The sequence below is a fragment of the Coturnix japonica genome, chromosome 5, assembly GCF_001577835.2.
Source record: "Coturnix japonica isolate 7356 chromosome 5, Coturnix japonica 2.1, whole genome shotgun sequence".
NCBI classification, from domain to species: Eukaryota; Metazoa; Chordata; class Aves; order Galliformes; family Phasianidae; genus Coturnix; species Coturnix japonica.
In genome coordinates, this window is record NC_029520.1 from 6,242,306 (window position 1) to 6,261,260 (window position 18,955).

General features: G+C 40.4%; 1 protein-coding gene across 1 annotated transcript in view; it reads left to right on the forward strand.

Annotated features, from left to right (window-relative positions):
• ABTB2 (ankyrin repeat and BTB domain containing 2) overlaps nucleotides 1-18,955 on the forward strand; it is a 125,987-nt gene that overhangs the window by 66,843 nt on the left and 40,189 nt on the right. The window contains exons 2-3 of the mRNA XM_015863534.2: nucleotides 14,947-15,093; nucleotides 17,741-17,951. Of these exons, the coding sequence (XP_015719020.1) occupies nucleotides 14,947-15,093; nucleotides 17,741-17,951 (358 nt within the window). The remainder of the gene's footprint in view (nucleotides 1-14,946; nucleotides 15,094-17,740; nucleotides 17,952-18,955) is intronic.

Sequence of the window (18,955 nt, forward strand, 5' to 3'; positions counted from 1 at the left end):
TCTTTAAGCAAGAAGCAAGAGAGTTCGCCTCCAATTTCATGCTTATATGCACCCTTGAGTATTGGGATTGTAAGCAGTTGCTGCAAGTTGAAGTGGGAACCCTGAAAAAGATAAAATTTTGGAAGTGGAAGTTATACTGTATGTCCTGACTCTTTTAAGACCTTTTAAAATAAATAAATAAGTAAATAAATAAGGGTTAAAGAAAAAAAATGTGGGGTTTTTTTGTTTGTTTTTTGCTTTTTTTTTTTTGCTTTTTTTTTTTTTTTTTTTTGCTGGCTACAGATAGTAAGTTTAGGCAGACTTGCCCATGGTCCATAGCAGAGCAAGGGAGGGAACCCAAACCTCCTGCAAAACCCTCTCTCCCTTCCTGGTATACCAAGCAACTTGCTAATTTGAGAGTAATATTGTTCCAGTTCTCAGGCTATCTGGGCTGATGTAATATTTTGGCTGCAGTCAGGTAGATCATAATAAATTTTCTGGAACTATTTCTAGCTCTGTTCCTTTTGTTATAAACAACTTCTTTTACTTGGCAAATTCAGTTTGACTCAGACTGTCTGAACTGAGGGTAAGTTTTGTGCTATTTTCTAGAAGTAAATCTTTTCCTATTTTTTTTTTTCCTTCTAAAAACAAAACCAATAAAGTTAAAGGACCCTGATTGTTTCTCTGCGTTTTGGCATTTTATATTGCTTCTGCAAGATGTGGTGGCAGTATAGGGGTGTGCATTCACAGCAGCTGGAAGACAAACTAAATTGGAGTTGCTACAGTCTCACCTATCCCTTTTTGCCCCAAATGTGTGTTCCCATTGCCTCTGTTGGTCCTGCACTGGTATTTGTGCATTTATACAGTACCCATACTGATCCGGGGAATTGACATGACTTAAGCTAAGCCTCCTGCAAAGGGGGGATAACAAGAGAGACATCCTCTTGTTTCTTGAAGCATCTTCTGAAACAACTGCACAAATGCCAATTGCGACTAAAGTGGATGGCAGGAACACAAAGCCCAGGGTCAGGAGAGAGAGCACTGCAGCTCCATTACTGGAGATAGTTCAATGGAAGTTTAAAACAATGTAGGTGGTAATTAGGGTACCAAGCCTTTGGCTCATTTTGGCTCATCATCATGCCGTGGCTGTCTTTGAGATGCTACCTTTTATTTGTGGCAGTCTGCATGGAATGAGTAATGCAGTGACACATAGATGCAATCTGGCCTGAAGGATGTTATAACAGTGATCTTTTGTCGGGCTAGCTCTTCAGAAAGGGTGAAAGGTGATCCTGTCTTCAGACAAAGATAGCAGGTTATATGATTGCCAGTTACCTTTGGGTTAGGTTGATGTGAGAGCTCTGATGTGAGTCTTCCTTGCTGTTTGTTTGTACTGCAGATCCTGACTTGGCTGTGAGAACAGCAGAGGGATAAAAAGCTTGTTTTTACTGAGGTGTCCAGGCACCTCATCCAAGACATAACACAGAGGCTCATGTTGCGAACACAAACATAAGGAAAGCATGGCTCTTTTCTGCTCTTGACAATTTTGGACAACTCTTGTATTTTGGAAATAAGAATAATGGAACATACAATAGCAGCAAGACTTTGAAGTATTTTCTGTTTCTGAAAGCTGCAGCTTTTCCCACCTGTCAGCTCAATAATGGTTTTTAAGCAATACATAATGCAGTACTGGATGCTGCATATTTCAGAAGAAGTAGAGCTTTGGACTTGACTCACATGGATTTATTTTTGCTCTGTGTTTACCAGTTTTTTGTAGGAGAGTACATGCTTACACCTGAGTGAGACACCCAGAAACATACAGATAGAGTAACAGTGAGAGGGAGATCAGCATTCCTCCTGGCTTAACTGAGCACAGATATTTGCACATTAGTTGCTGTCAGCACAGAGACCTCTTGACTTTATTAGGTCAAAGAAAGGTGCTAATCCATCACAGAAAATAGCTCAGCACTTGATTTATATTAATTCATCTCTGTTCTGCACAAATGCTTTGTTCCTTATCCTTCTTTGAATCTAGGCAGCCTAATATATTGGCATCTCAATCATCATTTGGCTCCCACTGAGATGAAGCAGCAGTGATCAGGCCTGGAGGGCCGTGTAGATCGGTGATTTATTAGCAAGAATGGGGCAGAAAGGTGACAACAATGTCAAAGAAAATAGGTAGTAAGGAGATTGTAGCATTTTTCTGTTAGTGTTTGTCTAATTATTTTTGCCCTGAACTATAAAACAGTAAATAAATTAAACAGAAAACAAACCAAACAAAAAACAGCAAAACAAACAATGAAAAAAAAAAAAAACCCAACAAAACATGTATATTCAGGGTCCAAAGCAGAATTGATTTCTTTATCTTTGTGTCATCTTTAGCTGATCTTGAAATTAACCCACAAGAGCTGCATCTGGAAACTGAATAAATTTGTGCAGACAGCTTCAGTGGTTATCAGATTCCATCAGTATTAAGAGCCAGAAGTCCAAACACTGCTTTATCACCTTTTATTTTTTATGTTACTTTTCAGGGAGTGATGTGAGTGGAAAGGAATCAAATGATACCAATGATTAAAGGTTAGAGAGCATTTTAAGTTGTGCAAAATCCTGAAAGACTTGGGAAAAAAAAATAATAAAGATAGATGCTGATAAAGCAGTGGCTCTTAGTTATTGAACTGTTTTCCAGTGCTCTCCCTTCTTTCATCAATTCTTTCATCAAGGAATGGTTTTTTTGTTCTTTTTCTCAGTTCCTTTCTCAGTACTCTTCTTCCTCTCATCTATTCTCAGCCTCTTTGAGTTTCCTTTGCATTTCGTTTTGTTACTATGTTACCCATCTCTGTTTTATTTCTGCTCTGGGAGAGATGAGTCTAAAACAAAATATGAACTCCACATACACTGTGTAGCACCAAGGTTTTGGGTCCAAGTGTTGTGGTCCTCATTCCATTCTGTCCTTCACTCATTCCAGGTCTGTGTTTTTGAGTTCCCTAAATGGAATGACAATGGAGTATAGTTATAGCCTTTTCTAGCTTCTCCTGTTTTAAAAGAACAGCCTCTTACTCAAATGGTTGCTTTACTAATTTGGTGAAGAGAGCAGAGTGACATTTGAGGAGAAGATTCTTAGGAAGCTGAGCCTCCCAACATACGTGTCTCCCACAGTTGCAGCTTTTGCTTTCCTCCATGACTGTTTTAAAAAGCATCCTAAGACGTTTTTCTTGGCAATAGTCAAAGCTATTAATGTTAGTAGAACATAGTGTTTGCGTATGAACAGCTGGTTCCAAAAAGTGCATGCTTATGAAGTATGGGATTATTTATGTAGTATGGGCCATTGCTTTTCAAGTATTTCCATGCTGCACACCTCTGCTACTTAGCTGTGGAGATGCTGCACATTGTTGTCAGAGAGAGAATTGCATTGCGGAGCAGCATGTCCTGACTTCAGCAGAGAACCAACAAAATAAAAAATAATTTATCTTATGGTCGGATGAATATAGAAGCTTTATACACAGTCAAATAATTTTGTCGGTGAAATTATCTTAAGTATCATCTTCCGAGATGTAGTTTTCTGTTACTTTCCTAAGTATTGTAGGAAGGTTCTCTGTAATCTGCATGCCAGGTACTGTCATAGAGTGTCTCCACAGGAATTTAGGAGCGTCCCTGTTCACTGTTGGAACACTTATGCCAACTGAAAAAGGAAAGAGCTCTGCAAAATGAAGCATATCTGCCTGCTTTTTTGGTTGCATCCAGTTTGTGTCCTTCATCAGGTCATCCTTATTATTGTGATTCTGCATTTGACTGTGAGCAAGTTATTTTATCTTACAGTACACTTCAAGAATACTCAAAAGATTGATTGGGGGTTCCTGATATTGCAAGGTGTGTAGAAGAACAGGTCTTACAGTCTCAGATAAGCTTGTGGGCACTCCAGAGGTTGCCTCCTACCCTGTGGATCCCTCAGAATTTGCCAGCAGGTTATGGGCATGGGGCTGAGCTTCTCTTGTGGAAGATGCAAAAGAAATGCCACCTTATTTTGCGGCTAGCAGCAGGGATTCTACAGCACTTAAAGGAAATAAGATTTTGGTTCTCTCATAGAAATTACTGGATTATTTTTTCTTTTTTATTTTTCTGTGATTCTGTGATTATTTTTTCTCACTGTCTGTTTGAACAACCACTTCTGTGTTGGGAATGCTGGCAGCACTCTTGCCAGAGCTGTTATGGCACATGTGTACTTATTCTGAGAGCTGTTCGGTGTTTCTGCTTCTGGGGGGACAGTGCCAGTGGATGCAGTTGTGTTAAGTTATGAGAACCTGTGTTCTGCTAAAAAAATACTTTCCTTTTCACTTCTGCAATCAGGCAATTTTCCCTGTTTGTTACCATCTTATCCTGAAGGAGGCTGGTCACCTCTACAAATCATTTTGTTCTAAGCATTGAGAAAATAATTGCTGGCAATGGCCTGATTCTTCTCCGTTACTGAGTTTGACTTTTTTGGATGCTGCATGGTATAAAGTGGCATAATTGGAATTACTGTGTGCAAGAAGCTGTGGGAAGATAGCACACCGGCAAAATGAGTTTTTACATGGCTAAATCTGTTACAGATACGGTGCATGTGTGTAATAAAGATACAAAAATGCATTCTCCTTATTTAAAAACATCAGAACATGGAGATTCTAAATGTCATCCTCTACACAGATGCCATAGTTTAAAAAAAAAAAAAAAAAAAAAGGAACATGTGGCAGTGTTTTGAGATTCTTTAGAGAACCATGCCCACCCCGTCTGAGAACTGTAAACTGTGCTGTTATTTATGCTTATGCAAAAAAGATGCTGTTCTATAATAAAAACACAGGCAACCTGCTTTTCTTCAGAGCTATTTCGAGTTTTAAAACAATGCTGGGGATCCATCAATCCGAGCAGTTTTCTAACCAAGATCTTAATGTAAATTTCTATAAATAATATAATGGCAGCAGCGTTTTGTTGGAAACAACATTCAAAGAGGCACTGTTTGAAAAGTGAATACTTGCTTGGGGCAGTTATATTTAGGGCTCTAATGGAAGTGTACAAGTTATGCTTTTTATACAAACTATAAATGGCTGCAACCAAGAGACTTTGAAATGCATTTGGCATTTATACAGTGTGAGATACAGGGCAGAGCCTTGTAGTGGAGATATTTCCCTCCCCCCCCCCCCCCTTTTTTTTTTCCTGTGGGCTTTAAAACTGTTGCCAAATTCTTATGTTGTTGCTACCCCCAAAGAGTGCTTTCAAAAATAAGTTTTGTGTCTACCCTTGTTTGTAATTTGTTCTGAGCTTTAGAAAACTGCAAACATGGTGATGATGAATAGATGATAGATGAGCAAGAAAGAAGGATGCAAGCAGCAAAATAGAAAGTAAAACAGGTGCTATAAGCTGGAGAAAGTGGGATACAGCATTGAAGAAATCCAGGCATGAATGTAGATGGTAGGAGCTGGTTCTTGAGTACTATAGACAATGTGTGAAATAGTCTTGCAAAGATGGAGAAGAAAATTCAGCAAATGGTGAGTAAGTGGAATTCCTTAATTGCACTTCTGCTGTTGGTCTTTATAAAAGTGCTAAATTTCTGGTAACACTATTGAAACACTCTTAGAAAATAACCCCTGTCTGAAGGCACATGTCAAACACAAAGAATTGCTATCTGTGTGGTAGAGGTCTGTGTTTACACTTGTCCTAAAAACTTAGGCTGACCAAAGCTAATGTTAGGCAAAAATGATTAAGAAATTGGGGTAAAAAATGGCGAAAAGATTCATGCAAGTTAATATTGGTGTAGCCAGTACTTTATTGTAGCTATGCTGATGACAGCTTTGAAGGTGAGGTCTACTTTGTTGCAAAATAGCAAGGTTACCCATCCTATGTTCTGTGTTGTCTGCTCAGTGAGTCAAACCCTGAACCTTTTTTAGCTACAAGCATAGTGTGTATGTGAGCAATACTCCAGACCCATTCCCTCTGGAGGTCAGACTTTATGGTCTTAGGACTGAGCTTAGGTAAAATGTCAATGTAGAATTGAGTGACAGAAGCTTGTTTTGGCCTGGCCAAAGTCAAAACTGCTCAGATGTGCCTGAGAGGATCTCTGTTGCTAACAGCTGATGGAGACAACTCCTGGCTCACATAAAAAGTCCTGTCGTTTAGAGCAGTAGTTTTCTTACATTGGGTTCCTGTTTCCTCATGGCTTCATTAAAATGAATAGAATAGTAGAATAAGTGTCTCTGATATTTTAAGTCATTGACTCATATAATTGCAGCCTGGATGTTAGTAAGCAAGCACAGTTCCTAGAATTTTATTTTAATGACATGTTTACTACAGACAGGAAGGTCTAATGGAGGTAGACTTTTATTGGGCCATTAGCTTATACAAAGTTTAAGGGCAGGGGATGTGTAGAGTCCTACTTTCAGAAGATGACCCTGGAATAGCTGTGTGGTGCCGTGTGGGCTGGTGGAGCACCAGGGCCTCCCTTTCACTACCCTGCCTGGGGAGGTCTACCATGGCCTGGGCACATGCATTGTTCCCTGCTCACACAGCACAGAGCTTTATTCTGCTCCTAGGGCACTGACATCTGCTCTGTGCTCTGCTCTGGAAGAAACATCCTCCTACTAGAAGGAGTGCTTGGTGCCAGTAGTAGATATACTGGAAGGGTTATTCTGGAGGACTGTCCTGGACAGATTATCTATCTAGAGATTTCCTGAGAAAAGGAACTGAGAGTGACAGAGGCTATAAGTTTACTATCTTCCTTGTATTTGGCAAGCATACAGATCATGGGATGTATAAATAGAAGAATTGAAGGCAAATAAAGAGGGGTCATTATGGCATGTACAAAGAGCTTAGTCAGACCACATCTGGAGAACTGGGCATGATTCAAAGACCATATTTCAGGAAGGACAGTGAACAATAAGGAGTGGTTTAGAAGGGAGTATTGTAAGAGGATATTGGGGCAGTAGCTAGTGCCTGCACTTTTATCAGGCATAAGCTACATTCCTCCTGGTTAATCCAAGTGAAGCTGTTTTTATGGCAGAAAGAACTAAATTGGAGACATCTAAGGAATTCCAAGGTGATTGAGGAAGTGATAGTAAACTCTTCTCACTGATGTCCATAGTAATGGTGCTGAAGGATTCAGTGTTTGAGGAGATGCAATTGTGTATATAAATATGTATTTCAGTCATTTTCATACAACATGTTTTGCCATGTTTGTCAGAATAACTGTCCCACCACTGTATGCACACCAGAATCTCTATTAGGTTAGAATCTATTTTGCCTTCCTTAACCCCATCATTTGGGTAAAGCTTCTCTTCTTGTATCATAAGCCCCATTGATGTGGATTACACGTTGCTGTAATACTGTGTTCTTTCATCTCAGTAGCTGTTGTGTCTCGGAGCACTTAGGGATTGTTGAAGGTATAAAGGGCTACATAAATAAAAGACATACTGTTGCTAAGGGACAAAAAAGAAAAGTCCTATTGGCACATGCAGGAAATGGGGACGCTGCTGTTAAATAGCATAAAGGAGAAAAATCAGAAAGAACTGAAACAATACAGTTGTTCTGTCAGAGTGCCCTTAATGGGAATAAAGCAATATCCCCATTTTACAGAAAAGTGAACTGAACTAGGACACTGAGTAAATTGGTTGGTTGGAGTTTACGCAGCCAGTTAATGGCTGTCTTCTCTGCATGTTGGACTGTGCTCATTTTTTTGGCACAGCATTCTGGTTTTGTATTTCTTCTTTGGCTCAGTGTTGGCCAGTCTCATGCAGGAAAGGTCTAATGCCAAAGTTTCTGAACTGGATGATTTGGACTTTTTGCAAAGACTTGGTTCTGATGCATGAGCTTTGAAAGTTGCTTCCCCTCCTTTTGTCTCTGTTTCCCTATTGAAGAAATGGAAATGAGGATAATCACCAGTTCATAAAACCACTGATACCTTTTATCTTGCAAAGTATGCTGCTGCTTCTAACGATAAAAATTGTAATGTTTTTTGGCAGTCATTAGAATATAAACCCAGGACATATTCCCTTGAGCTCATGTTCAATTAAGCACTTTGAGTCCAAGCCAGGATAGTGGTTGTCCAGAAGACCACAGGGATATGGAAGTGGGATTAATGACTCAATAAGTACTGACTCAGTACTAAACCCAGGCCTTTCTCCTGCATTTATATTTATTTTCAGTCCTGTCTGACACAGATGAATTCAAATGTAGTTGTTCTTACAGATACTTCCTACCTTCTCCACTCCAGCATTCAACCCAATCCCGTTATTTTCCTAGCAAAAATGAGGCATGTTTGCATCATGTTTGTAGATGTAGTTATGAATACACAGTTACTTAGGAGAAACGAAGCATTTAAAGATTTGTAGTAACTGTAATAATAGTCTTTTGCTCTTCCTCTGGTGGCATGTACAGAGCAGTGATTCCTTAGCTCTTGTACTGGGAACTGCACTGCTCTGACCTGCTTTTGGAACATGATGTCCTGCAGTGCCCTAGACTTTAGCAAAGGGGTAGTGGCATGTGAGGGTACCTTAAAAGTCTATTTTGGAGTGTTTTGGTACTTCAGTCAAGTAGTGCCTGCTGACACCGAGGAACAGCGAGGATTGGAGCCTATACTTTGTGACAGAGCATCTCTGGTAACAATCCTTATGTCCAGGCAAACAGTGAGTGGGCATGTTTGTGTTTCAAGCCCAATGTCTGTGTGAGGGTGTTGTACAAGTTTCTGTATGTTCTTCTGCCTGACATCTAAGCTTTTGTTTTTCACCTCTTAACTGCTTGCTGCTGTCTGGGCTTATGCTGTGTATTTAGGCATATGTGGCAGCTGAGTCGGTTTCATTCTATGACTTGCTATGCTGCGGTGCACCTGAAGTCCTGGTCCTCACAGATGGCATCACAACTCTGAGATTTCCTTCAAGGTAAACCAATAATTCTGGCTAGTTGTGTTTGTGAGTAAGGATGTGGAAAAATTGAGTTGAAGGAGACGTTGTCCTTCTGGGCAGTTAGACTGAGACCAGGGAACTTGTGTTAAAGGCTGTGTGAATGAATCCCTTGGATCCTTCCAGAACTATGTCATTAGGACAGCGGCTCTTCAGCAGGGAGATTCAGCTCAGCAGTTGCAGGATACTTAAAAATCTTCTTTCTATGTTCAGAAGTTGTCTATTCTTTTGCTTTTTCTCCTGCTTTCAACTCATTATTGCTGTTTAGTGTGCATGCAGATACAAGGAACTGTTTGATTTTTCATACTGCTGGCAGAGACAAACTGCAAGGCTTTCCTGCCTGCTTTATAGCAGCATATTATTTTCCTATATGTTAGTAATTATATTCATTGTTTCCTGATCAGAAGTATTTCTCACAATCTGTAGCATGACTGTACTTGATTATATAGCCTGATGTGTTTAGTTTTCAGTATGCTATATCAGGAACACTTTTATTGCTTGTTATTTCAAGTTTTTGTTTGTTTAGTTTCTGTCAGAACAAACCTGTCTTATTTCATAAAATAAGAGGGTCGATCATAGCAGCGTGTGATAGTAGTTTGGCAAGGAGGAAACACAGAGTGTTAGGAATTGGCATTAATTCTAGGTGGTACTGTGTGCTCTAGGTCTGTACTGAGTTGATTGGCAAGAGGAAACTGCATGGCATTGTGTTGCTTGGTAGAATGGGAAACAAAAACCTGAGGAAAAGCTTTGAATACTCCTTGCCGTGAAGAATGATAGGACTTTGTGCAAGGTGACAGCCATCCTGGTGTCACAGCCAAATTCCAATGTGGGAACTGCAATTGCAGTTGGGTGAGATTTTTACCGAGTGCATTGAAATGAGTGAGATTTGGCTGTTCAGTGTGGTCAGGTCATTACTGTCTGCCTTCAAAATTCCAAATCACAGCTCAGCTCATTGGGAGCAAATATTGTTCTCACCTCTGAGAATGTTTCTTACAGAATTTATCACAAGCCAAATGTTGCAGAAATATGTTGATGCTGAAAACTGAGGCCATATTTTTTTCCTTATATTTAAGTTCCTAAGATGCTTCTGTGGCACAGCAGTTCTGCTCTCACTGACAGCAGTTTTGACTTCATGTATGTGACTTTTTGCATTAGGGGCATTTAGAAACAATCCATAAGCATTAAAGAGGAACCCAAATGTTCCAATGACTTTCATTTCTAATTGGTTTTGTCAAATAGAATTGTGTCTCCTGTTCTCATTTGCATTGTGGTAGCATTCAGTAAAGATTCCCACTGTTAGATGCAGTGCACACACAGTTCACAAAAAGAATGCTTGCCTGTAGAACTCACTTCTGTTCTGGCCAAAGGGAAAAATCAATGCACATTGTATTGTCTCATAGACTCTATTATGTTTATCACAGGGCAAAAAAATGCGTACTTTTCTGGCTTGGTAGTTTGCTGTGTGAGCTCCATCCTAATTGTATTTCTGATTCTTTGCCTAAGCTGTCATGAATACAGCCAGCTCCTGAGATCTTAAGTTGTGCATTTCTGAAATAATGGAGTTAGTACCCTGGGCAATTTCCGTGAGGAATCCCAGACTGCAGAATTGGAGTGCTTTCCAGACAAGCCTCATTGGCCCTTTGCCACTTCTGAGTGGCCCCATCTTAACCTCCAGACGTCTTGCAAGTGTTTGAAAGTCCTCAAACAGCTGACGTGTTAATCTTTAGGAAGTTGTGTCCCAGCATGAAGGATTTAGGTTAAAGCAGAGAAAGCACAGAGAAAATGATTACAGCAAGGTAAAACTGATGGATAGTTCATGAACATAACGTGCAAATAGCATAAAGTGTGAAGATAACATGGGTACTTTAAAAATTAATTGGATTAAGGTTTTTAAACATTCCAATTTTAAAGGTAAAAGTGTTTGAATTTCTTTGTATTTTGATATCAAAAGAGCAGAAGTCAATGCCAGCTTCTTAATCACCAGAGAGCATTGGGCTTGATGCAAGGCTCCTTACCAAAAGTTCCTTGCTCGAGGGTTGGACCAACTGCCCAACTCAAGCAACACTGTGTGCAACCCTGGTCATCTCATGAGCTGTCATGTTACAGCCAAAGCTCTCGGCAGAGCTGCTGCATCTCTTGAAGTAGAAAGATGTCCAAGGGTGTGATCAGACTTTTTCCCTGGACCTTGCTCAGACTTTGGAAACATTTTCAGTTGCCGTTAAAAAGCATCAGATTACAGACAACAATTTCAAAATCTGTGGGCAAGCAGAATAATTTCAGTTTAAAGAACTGTTTAACTGGAATTTCACCCAGTTGTGAAGCCTTTTAAGATCATTGGCAGCAAATGCCCATGAACAGGTTTCATATATTAACTGTGGGAGAATAAGTATGCCTTTATTTCCAGCTGCTATTTCAAAGGCTATGGAAATATCAGAAGCAAATTGTTAGCCAGCTGTGCCTTCATCACAGCACTGCAAACGTGCTTTCAATCGGGCTGTGGGGTGTTGCTGCACACCATCCTGAGAAGTGACTTCTTAACTCGTTGTGCTCTTTAGGCTTATTCTAAGCCTAATTAATTTAAAATTAATACTTCTCACTTAATTTGCTTGGGTTTAGATTCTTATTTAAAATCTTGAGTAATTGAAAACTGTGTCTGGAATGCCAGGATAGAGCCAGAAAAATGTATAAAGCACAACATAGCCCACATCAGATAATATAAGAAGGGGGGTGTACATGCATGAATGGCTCATTCCTGCACAGTAATTAGGTGCTGTTCCACACTGTTGTTGTGTGGGGATAAAAACATTCTTGAATATCAGGATGTAAATCAGCAGTTCTGCCATGATTTGAAACATAAACAGTGTTTAGATAATAATGGGTTTATTTCAATTATAGTTTTCATTATTTTAACCATGATTGAGATTAGTGTTGCTGCAAATGTAAAATATACAGAAATATGAATGCTGGGTATAAATAGAAGCTGTCTCTACATTCATGATATCTTTTATCTACAAATTGTTTGGTTTGAGTGGGAGGAGAGTTGATACCACCATTTGGGGTACAGGAAGGCATTGCAATGCAATTGTTTCTGTTATCAAATAATTTTTAATACCAATTAGGGTGGAGGGGGGGAGAAGGTTGTGTTCCTAATTATAATACCAGTAGTCCAGGCTAGACTACAGATGTTCTTGTGCCTGAATTTCTGATCCAAAGAATGACTGTGATGCTTTTCCAACTCTGCAGTTAGTGGAAATATATGGAAAGAGAAATAAAGATCACCTCACTGCAAGGTGAGGGCCAGAAAGCTCTTCAGTAATAACTGTGGATTAAATTTCTGCTTTGCTGCCTATCCAGTGTCTGCTCTCAGTCCATCTCAAATGCAGCACTGAGATGTAATTTCCACTTCCCGGGCTTGCTCAGAACCTAAAAAGACCTGCCAGACTGGGTGAGCCTCTGGGAAGCCTTCTGTAAGGAGGGCCTGATTCATCCTCTACCACAATCCTATGAAAATCCCAGGTGACATCACAGGGCCAGAGGCTTAGTAACTTCCTTACTTCTCCTTGGTACACTGAGGATATTCCTCAATGGTAACACAGCAGGTGAGAGCATAAATCTTGTCTGCAACTATCTTGTATGAGCAATTTCTCCAAAAGTAAATAAATCATCCCTGCTTCCTCTTGCCCACAGCACCTGGAGAACAAAGAACCAAATAACTGAGGGTGTAGTTTCACATTGGGGCCAATCTAAATCATTCTGCAAATCTTTATTTTAAATTCCTTTTTAGAAAACGGAACCAACTGAAACTGGCTGGCAGGGGAAATAACACCCCATTTTTTTGCTCAGAGTGGTTTAATAATGTAACTGCCAGTTTCTGTTTTCGCCTCTGTAGAATTATATGCCTCTATTTGAAACTTTTGACAAATCAGTCTATTTTTGTTCTCCCTCTGCCATAAATCCAATCCATATGTCTTAAAACATCCTCTCATGGCTCTAGCGTGGAAAAGGAAGTGGCTTAGGCTCTGTATAGGCGGCTACAGCATAGTTAGTAAGCTCTTCTAGTTTGAATGCATCGCTTCTGCTAGCTCTTAAAGCCTTGAATTCCTAATTATTCAGGTTACAGAGGGCATTGGCAGAGTTTTCCCCATTAACTAACAGTGGTGCACAGTGAAGAAATAGAACGGGATAAATCATTCCCTTATCCTCAGTTTGTCCAGGAAGTTTTTGATGCAGACTTTGGCTTTAGCACCAAGCAGGATGCGAAGAGGATGTGAAAAGAGTAGGAGAGATCAATTCAGCATACATTCGGTTTCAAAAGAAAACTTCAAGACAAAGAAACAAAGGTCTTGCCCAATACGCTGCAGTTCAGCTGGCAAGAGCTTTGTTTGACAAGCTCAGCACCTACGTGACAGGAGGTCACTGCAGTATGAGCAAAGTGTCTCCACATCTAAGACTCAGCTGGGGTCAGGAGGTGAGACGGGAAGGAAATGTAGATTGAAACTGAAATATATTTGTATAGCTGTTCATGGATCAAAATTGAAAACCCAAAAATACATGATGCGGCAAGGTAAGAGTGCAGGCAGAAGTCTCTATAAAAGCCCCCTTGCCTAAAATCACAGAAAATTTAGGCTCAGGAGATATGCTACTGCTGGAGTTGTGGGTTGATTCATAATTAGCAGGATGGCTGCAACTGCACACACTGTGTTACAAGAACACTGGCTGAGCTGACAGCAAAAAGCTTTTGCTCCAGTGTGGATGCAGTGTCATGCTGGGTGTCATTGGATCACACAGCAGGGTGCCTCCAGAGGAAGTGGGTTTCCTCTCCCATCCTGCCATGGTCACATATCCCTGCTCCCTTTCTCCCGTCAGATGTAGAGGTCACAGTCCCCCTTTCTCTCTGTACCACACAGAACAGTTCTGTGGCCACAGGGCAAAGCAATTCAGCTCACTAATTTGAAGAAAAGCCAATCAACTGATGGGTTTTTTTTTTAGGAGGAAAGCAGAATAGTCATTATATTTTGGGGATCTGTGTAAGCGCTGATTTGCAATGTGGCTGCAGATTTGCCATGCTTGATCAAAGATATAGGGCAGAAAGAGTGACTGGGGGAAGGAAAATGTCTGCCCCTTTTAGAGATAACTTGCAAATTAGCATGGAACTGTCTCATAGTTTTGTTTTAAGTATCCCTGGTTATTGCTACTACCCTTCCCAGCCTGCTCATCTAAATAATCTCTAGTTTATGAACAATTCAAATGACTTGTAAGGGCAGACATGGTGCAGGTAGGATGAGGTCCCAGTAACAACTACACAAAACTGCTTGTAAAGCTTTAGTTCCATTTAGTTGCTGTGCATTAACTGTCATGTATGGAAGAAGATGAAATACTTCAGAATGGAAGGAGTGTGTGTGCAGTGAAGGCATGTGTGCAGTATAATTACCTTCCTAATCTCTCTCTCTAATATAGGGGTCATTCATAGAGAATATAGTCAACCTCAAAACTTGTGGGTGTAGTTTGGCAAAGCCAAAGGTTCACGGTTATTGAAACCACAGTCTGCATATTTGAAACTGCACGCAGGTTCAAAGAGCTGGCATGGCCTATGGCTTTATTTTTGGAGTTACAAAGATTACAGCTACCGTTTACCCCAGATGGACTTGAGGTTATTGCCTATACCTTTTAAAATTAGGCCCTTATATCTAGAAATCTGCATGCAGCTGTTCAAAGGCAACTTGTATGTGCACAGCTGAGTTTTTGTATAAACAGTATGAGGGACTTCACTAAAGCTTTTCATGTAGCATTATCTCAACTACAGTTTCTGTTTTTTACAAGCTGTAGAAATGTCCAGCCTTGCTGATCCCAGTTGCTCTGTTTCATCCATTTCAATGATTTTTATAGCACTACTGGATTTTGTTTGATCTGTTCTAAAGAGCTCAAGTCCTCTGACTGAAGAAGGTGAAAATATGTTTGAGCTCTGCATCACTGCTATTGGTACAGGGAATGGCTTTTCTACTCCCAGAAGTTCACTAGTAACAATTCTGTTTCTTGCTCTCTTCCTTAGGTGTGCTGTCTCTGCCTGCTTACTTCAGCCCATACAATGATGGCTCTGTGTGCAGCGATGGACGGGCTGATGCTTACGCCCAGCTGGAACTCCGAACTTTAGAGCAGTCTTTGTTGGCAACTTGTGTTGGAAGCATCTCTGAACTGAGTAAGTTTCAGTTGTAACTGAGTGTGTGTTCCTTTCCATGAAGCAGGAGAGCCAGTCCTTCTGCTATTGTGGTCAGTGGGAATGTTGCCACTGTTGACAGTGTGAGGAGTATTTGGCCAATGTTGTGTAAGTTTTAATTGTTTTTGTGGTGCTGTTTATGAAAATCAGGTTATTTCATTAGGCTTCCTTGTATTTAACTCACCTTGGAGATGCATAAGACGTGTTTTTTCCAGCTTCTTGGTAGTTAGTGCAGCTAGTACCAATAGAAGATGGATGCTTTTGCCTGGATACCTCTAGAGACTTTCTTGTACTTTTGTGGAACGTAGCAGCAGCACCTCCTTTTGTGGCATAAAGGGTTCTCCTTATTGTTTATGCAGTGGAAATGTCAAGAGTGTGGGTTATTCAAGGAAAAGCTTTTTGGTTAATTAAAAAACAAAAAGTGGAGGGAAAAAAAGCACCTGAGAGCACTTCAGTAACAAAAACTTTTTCAAAACTTTTTTTAATGCTAACCAAATGAAATGTTCCATTCCTAGACTACTCACAAAGCCCTTTTAAAGTAAACAAAAATGATTAGTGTTTTCCTAGTCTACTTCTCTCTTGCAACGTTTCTGCTGGCATCGTTTTCTTAGTTTCTACCATGTGAATGCTAATGAATGTCAGGGGCCAGCAAGGAGTTTGTGGGTTTCACCATTTATTTTGCAACCTGCCTTAATTTTGAGGTTTTGAAATTCCTTTAACACACCTCTATTTATCCTGAAACACAAGAGAACATTTGTAGCATGGGTCTATGATTGAATACAGCTTCCTCTCTCTTCCCCCAGCCCTGCTTTGGCCAACTTGGTCACTACACCCAGTGAATGGATCTCCTGATACAGTTGCCTGCTGATTTTTTTTAAATTTAATTTTGCTGAACATTGCCAAAAAAATAAAGAGAGTGAGTGTGCAAAGGAGAAGGAACGTTATTATGTACTGAAAATTTGAATTCCAAATGCATTTCTTCTGTAATGTGCAGGTTTCTGTGTTAGTACCAATGCCAGAACATTCATGATTTTCTTGTAAAATTAGAGTGCAAAGAGTCTGGGGCTACTGACGTGCAAAGGCAGAGACGTTAGAAGGCTTTGGCATTCTGAAATGGGTCCTTAAGCTTGAATGTACTATGCAATGAACAAGTGACATAACTGCACATGGAGATTTTTTTTAGTATTGCATTGATCTGAACCACTAATAATGTTGTATAGACATATAGAACCTTTCTGGGGGTCTCCCCCTCACCTGTGCAACACTAGAACTCCATGGGTTCAGCTGGAGGTTGGTTGGCAAATTCAGTGTCTTGCTGTGTCATAAAAGAACAAATGACTTCCTAATAATTTCAGAGAGAGGTGAGAATAATTCATATTTCACATGGGTAAGTTTAAGACATTTTCTCAGGATCTAGCTTTGAGATGGGGTAACTATTTCAATTCCATCCTTTCCCAGTATTGTAACTGGAGGGCACAATGGAGTAACATTTCCTGTGAGAGTGTAAAGCAGCAGAGGATTCTCTCGAGGAAAAAATAGACTCTAGCTATGTATAGCAATCGCTCAGACCAGTGGTATGGTAGTCACACTACTCAAAGATGTAGTGTCTGAAGCCTTTGTTGCAAAGCTCATGTTGTTTGTAATGTACCACAATAAAAGGAGAGTAAGCAGGGTGTGCCCAAAGCAAGTATATTACACAAATGTCAGCTTTATGTGACTAAAGAATTTCTGCATAGCTGCTATCTTGGGGTTATTGCTCTGTGATTTTTTTGTAAATCTGGAGCCTTGAAGTCTTTTCCTAGTAAAAACTGTGTAATGCAGGTTGTCTTTAAGGCCTCTCAAGTGCTCAATAGTACAGAGGCAGGTTAGCTCAAATTCAAAGACTGAGGGGACTCAGCAGCTCAGAAAGCTCTGGATTGCAATTCTTACAAGACTCGGAGGCAAATTCATGGTACAGCTTGTGACAGACAACATGATAAAGTTCAGCTGCTTAATAGGGGCAACATGTTTTATTGTTCTGGAAGAAGATTGAGGTAGAGTGAGGAGAAGATAATCAGGCTCCTAAAAGAAGATGTTTCTCTACTGAACAGATCATTAATTTGTCATAAGTGCCTGAACCTCAGAGCCCAGCTGAAAGAAATGGGAATAATCTTTTAACATAGAATAGTGATTGTGGAGATTAGAAAAAAAAGGGATTCGTATTGGTACCACTGGCTTTGCCACGTATAAGCTCTGCTCTGAACTCAGACAATGATTTTACTAAAATATAAACAGTTTTTGTAGGCAGGCAAGAAACTTTTTTTTTACATGGTGGAGAAAAGGAGAAAAGCATTAAAACAGGATGGAAAAATCACTGGAAGGCTATTATTCTGAATGCATGGTGTCTGAGAAGAGTTCCATTTTCTATTTTCTAACTCATCAGGTTTTGTTTGAAAGAAAGCTAGATTCCTCTTAGAACAAACTGCAAGAAGCATCGTCTCGAGAGCAGTTTTTAGCTTAGTGAAATAAAAAGAGTATCTGTACACAAAAGGCATTTCTCTCAGCAGTGAGAGATTTTACTTAGCTGAAAGAGTACTAAAAGAGGACTGTGGATGAATAAGAGACTTTTGCATTCTTTCTCTTTTTGCAGGTGACTTGGTATCACGGGCAATGCACCACATGCAGTGCTTGAACACCATTCGCCCAGGCATGAGCCCCATTCGGCAAACTCGGCAGCAGCAACCCATCTCCTGGTCCCCTGATGCTCTTCACACCCTCTATTACTTCCTACGTTGTCCTCAGATGGAGTCTATGGAGAATCCCAACCTTGATCCTCCAAGAATGACCCTGAACAATGAACGGTAAGTAAGCTGGTGAACTGTTAGTAGACGAGGAGTTGCACTAGGAAGGTTTCCTTCTGTTGAAGAACTGTGTGTGCCTGAGCAGCCCTGGCAGTTTTGCAGGATGCTACCTATCAGGCATCAGTTATTCCTGCAGTCAGGCCAGATTATGCTGTCAGCCTTGCCAAGTTTACTAAGCCTTGGAATTGGAACTGGAAAGTGAGCTGTTTTTTCATGCAATCTTTCCGAGCGAGGCATATACTGAATGCTGCCAACAGGGCTCGTCTGGAGACACTGCCAAAAGCACATGTGGTTGCCTAAAGCAGTAAAGACCTTACCAAAGAAAATTTTACCTTCTGAATAGCACCAATTAACAATTGTCATCATTCTCAGGAAAAGGAATGCCATTTGCTGTGTGGAATTTCAAAAGGATTTATGGCCAGCCTTGCTTAAAGATTTACTTCAGTCGATGCTGTGTGTCCGGTAGAGAAAGAAATTTATATAGGAAGCCAGTAACTAAATGGAAATGCAGTAGGTTGCCATGCCTTCTGCCAGCATCATACCTGACTCTGAAAGTAGGCTCATTATTAGAGTAGGTCAGAAATTTTCCAGTGGGATGTTTTTTTCTGTTAGAAACCTCCCCGGTTTCCTTCCTGCATGGCTCCTTGGCAGACTGCCTGACAGGCAAGTGGCAGCACAGAGCCCAGGAGCCCTCAGAGCCCTCACCACAAGTTCCTTGACAGGTCAGGCAGATTGTGCTCTTGTACTCCTCAATTCAAAGGCAGACAGATAACTGGTTAACTTGCAGTTGTTTCCTGCAGAGAGACCTAGGTCTTTCAGGGCATAAGTTTCCCTGGTTTGAAATGCATACCAAGCTATGTATTTATTTCAGAAATGTTACCTAAATCGCAGTTTTTTGTTTCTAATGAACAATAGCCAGTACTTAAACTAAGTTACTTTTTGGTTTTCCTTTAGCCTGCTGGGCATCAAGCAGGTGGCTGTTTCCTGGTCCATCCCAAAAGCAG